The sequence below is a fragment of the Epinephelus moara genome, chromosome 18 (genome assembly GCF_006386435.1).
Source record: "Epinephelus moara isolate mb chromosome 18, YSFRI_EMoa_1.0, whole genome shotgun sequence".
NCBI classification, from domain to species: domain Eukaryota; kingdom Metazoa; phylum Chordata; class Actinopteri; order Perciformes; family Serranidae; genus Epinephelus; species Epinephelus moara.
Genome location: NC_065523.1, coordinates 35,013,035 through 35,015,266, shown reverse-complemented (window position 1 = coordinate 35,015,266; position 2,232 = coordinate 35,013,035). Strand labels below are relative to the sequence as shown.

The 2,232-nt window shown below is 45.3% G+C and overlaps 1 protein-coding gene across 1 annotated transcript in view; it reads right to left on the bottom strand.

Moving 5' to 3' along the window:
- Positions 1 to 2,232, bottom strand: part of flii (FLII actin remodeling protein) — a 23,207-nt gene that overhangs the window by 4,662 nt on the left and 16,313 nt on the right. Inside the window, exons 22-27 of the mRNA XM_050069205.1 lie at positions 1,889 to 1,978; positions 1,643 to 1,782; positions 1,239 to 1,467; positions 975 to 1,129; positions 820 to 880; positions 559 to 687 (exon numbers count right to left, since the gene is read on the bottom strand). Coding sequence (XP_049925162.1) covers positions 559 to 687; positions 820 to 880; positions 975 to 1,129; positions 1,239 to 1,467; positions 1,643 to 1,782; positions 1,889 to 1,978 — 804 coding nt within the window. The remainder of the gene's footprint in view (positions 1 to 558; positions 688 to 819; positions 881 to 974; positions 1,130 to 1,238; positions 1,468 to 1,642; positions 1,783 to 1,888; positions 1,979 to 2,232) is intronic.

Below are 2,232 nucleotides of genomic sequence, written 5' to 3'. Positions count from 1 at the left end.
GGCATTTTGCTGCACTCCCCGATTTTGTTTTTATACTGCCAATGCTGAAAAAAGACTGATTGGGCTTTCCTGCAAATTTGCACAACTCCTGTTTAAAAAGGGCTAGAGACTCACTTGCATGCACATGTGGCCGAATCATGTACCATAACAACAATCTGAGAAGCGTGACTTCAATCTCTGCTCAAGACACCATTAGTCCACTTTACTCAGCAAATTGATTTATGCTGCTGTATTAATGCTCTGAATGTTGCAAACAGCTGCTTTAATCAATAAAGGATGAAAGAAATTAAACTGTCAGTTGACATGTGAGCACTGAACGCAGATGCTTTCTCAGTTGAAGAAATGACAGCATTACGATTTTCAGTTCAGTTCAAGCGCATCAGTGAAAGGTGTTAAACATTTCTGTTGAAGAGGACAGTGTGTGTGTGTGTGTGTGTGTGTGTGTGTGTTTATACTTGAGAGTATCTGTTGAGTATTTCAGGATGCACAAAGAATGAAAATAAAAATAAAAAAAGAGACATGACTATAGGGATATTATATTCATAGTAAGGCACATACCTGTTTGCTGTACGTGTCATCAAACATGCTGTTCATGATGTCCTCGGCCAGCTTGGCTTCGTCAGGGTCGGCAGCTCTGCCCACCCAGGTGTAAACAATGCCCTGATTGTCTGTGCTTTCAAATGGTACCTGCAGAAAAACATGTACTGTTAGAGGGGTCTTTTTTGGTCGTCATTTAAACAGTAAAAGACGCAGGAGATATCTTTGGTGGGACTTGATACAAGTTGTTATCATTGAAAGATAAAGGGAAAATAATCCAACCTTGAGAATGAAGCAGAACTCTGAGTTGAGGTTACTGGAATCTGTTCCAATCTGGATGGTCCTGAAAGAGATGAGAGGGAAAGAAGTGTCATATGGAGGAAGCTTGTGACAGTGCTGGTGAATCTGATAATGAGTGATAACGGCAGTATGTGTACCTGGTGCAAAGTGCGCTCCCATTGGTACGTATGTGGTAGAGGGAGGGCTGAGCAGAGTCAGTCTTCTGTTTCCTCTTCCCTTTGTGGATGATAAACTTCCTCTTGAAATGAGACAGGAACTTGAGGTTCTCTTGCTGCTGGGTCATACGCACCACCTAAACACCAAGACACGCTACAGTTATCGATTCAGCACAATACTGTAAAAAAACAAACTGATTTTCAGTGCAAGAGTGTCCAAACATGTGTCCACATCTGTCCCCATACCTTCAGTTTTCCAGGGAAGAGACTCTCAAACTTCTTCTGCAGCGAGAAGGTGAACGTGAGCCAGCCCATGTTGGATGCCTGCCTGCCCTGCCAGAAGTACACCACACACTGGAAGTCCTCCTCGGGCTGTTTGTCCTCTTCCTCCTCTGCTGGGCGTCCTCCTCCTTCCCCACCTTCGCCCTCCTTTTTGTCTTTCTCATCATCTTCGTACTCCACAGGCACCCAGTATCTGAAGAAGCAGAGCGACATCAAAGTAAAACAATGACTAACTTGGACAGAACGCTATCAAACCAGTGGAGCCAGTTCTCTTTTAACTTTGAATTTGAAATACAAACAGTGTGTCCCATCAAGCCCTTAATTTCCGCCTGTGATTGATTCCAGAGCACAGTCACACACTTCCATACCTGCAGAGGAAGACGTAGCAGTCCTGAGTGTGGAAGTGCCCAAACTCCTCCTCAGGCAGGCGAGCAAACTTCTTTCCCTCCAACACAAATCCCTCCATGCCATCCAGATCCTCATTCCACTCCTCCATCAGCTGTTCAGCCTAAAACACATAAGGAGTGGCTGAGAGCTTTTTCTTTGTTTTTGTGTCATTTACTGATCAAAATAGTGAGTCCAAAGGAAAAGGATAACCATGTGTGTGTTGTTACCTCAGTGAGGGGCATGGCTGGCTGCCTGGGAAGGAACAGAGCTGTGAGGTCAGCCTTCATCTGGTCTTTCTGCTCTGCGTCCTTCTTCACCTAATGGAGAACACACGTATATACACTTATGTGAGATTTACCCACAGCAGTCTCCACATCACGTAGAGCCTAAAGCCTAGTTCACATTACACGGTTTTCACCACGATTTTGATGTCGCAGAGGATCTTGAGAGCCACCTTGGGTCAGAGGTGAGTCGGCAGATAGTCTGCCACGACGAGTCCTCATGTGTGAACAAGCCTATGAGCAAGTCGCCCCCTCGTCCACGACTGGGACTGGATATCTGGCATGCTAGA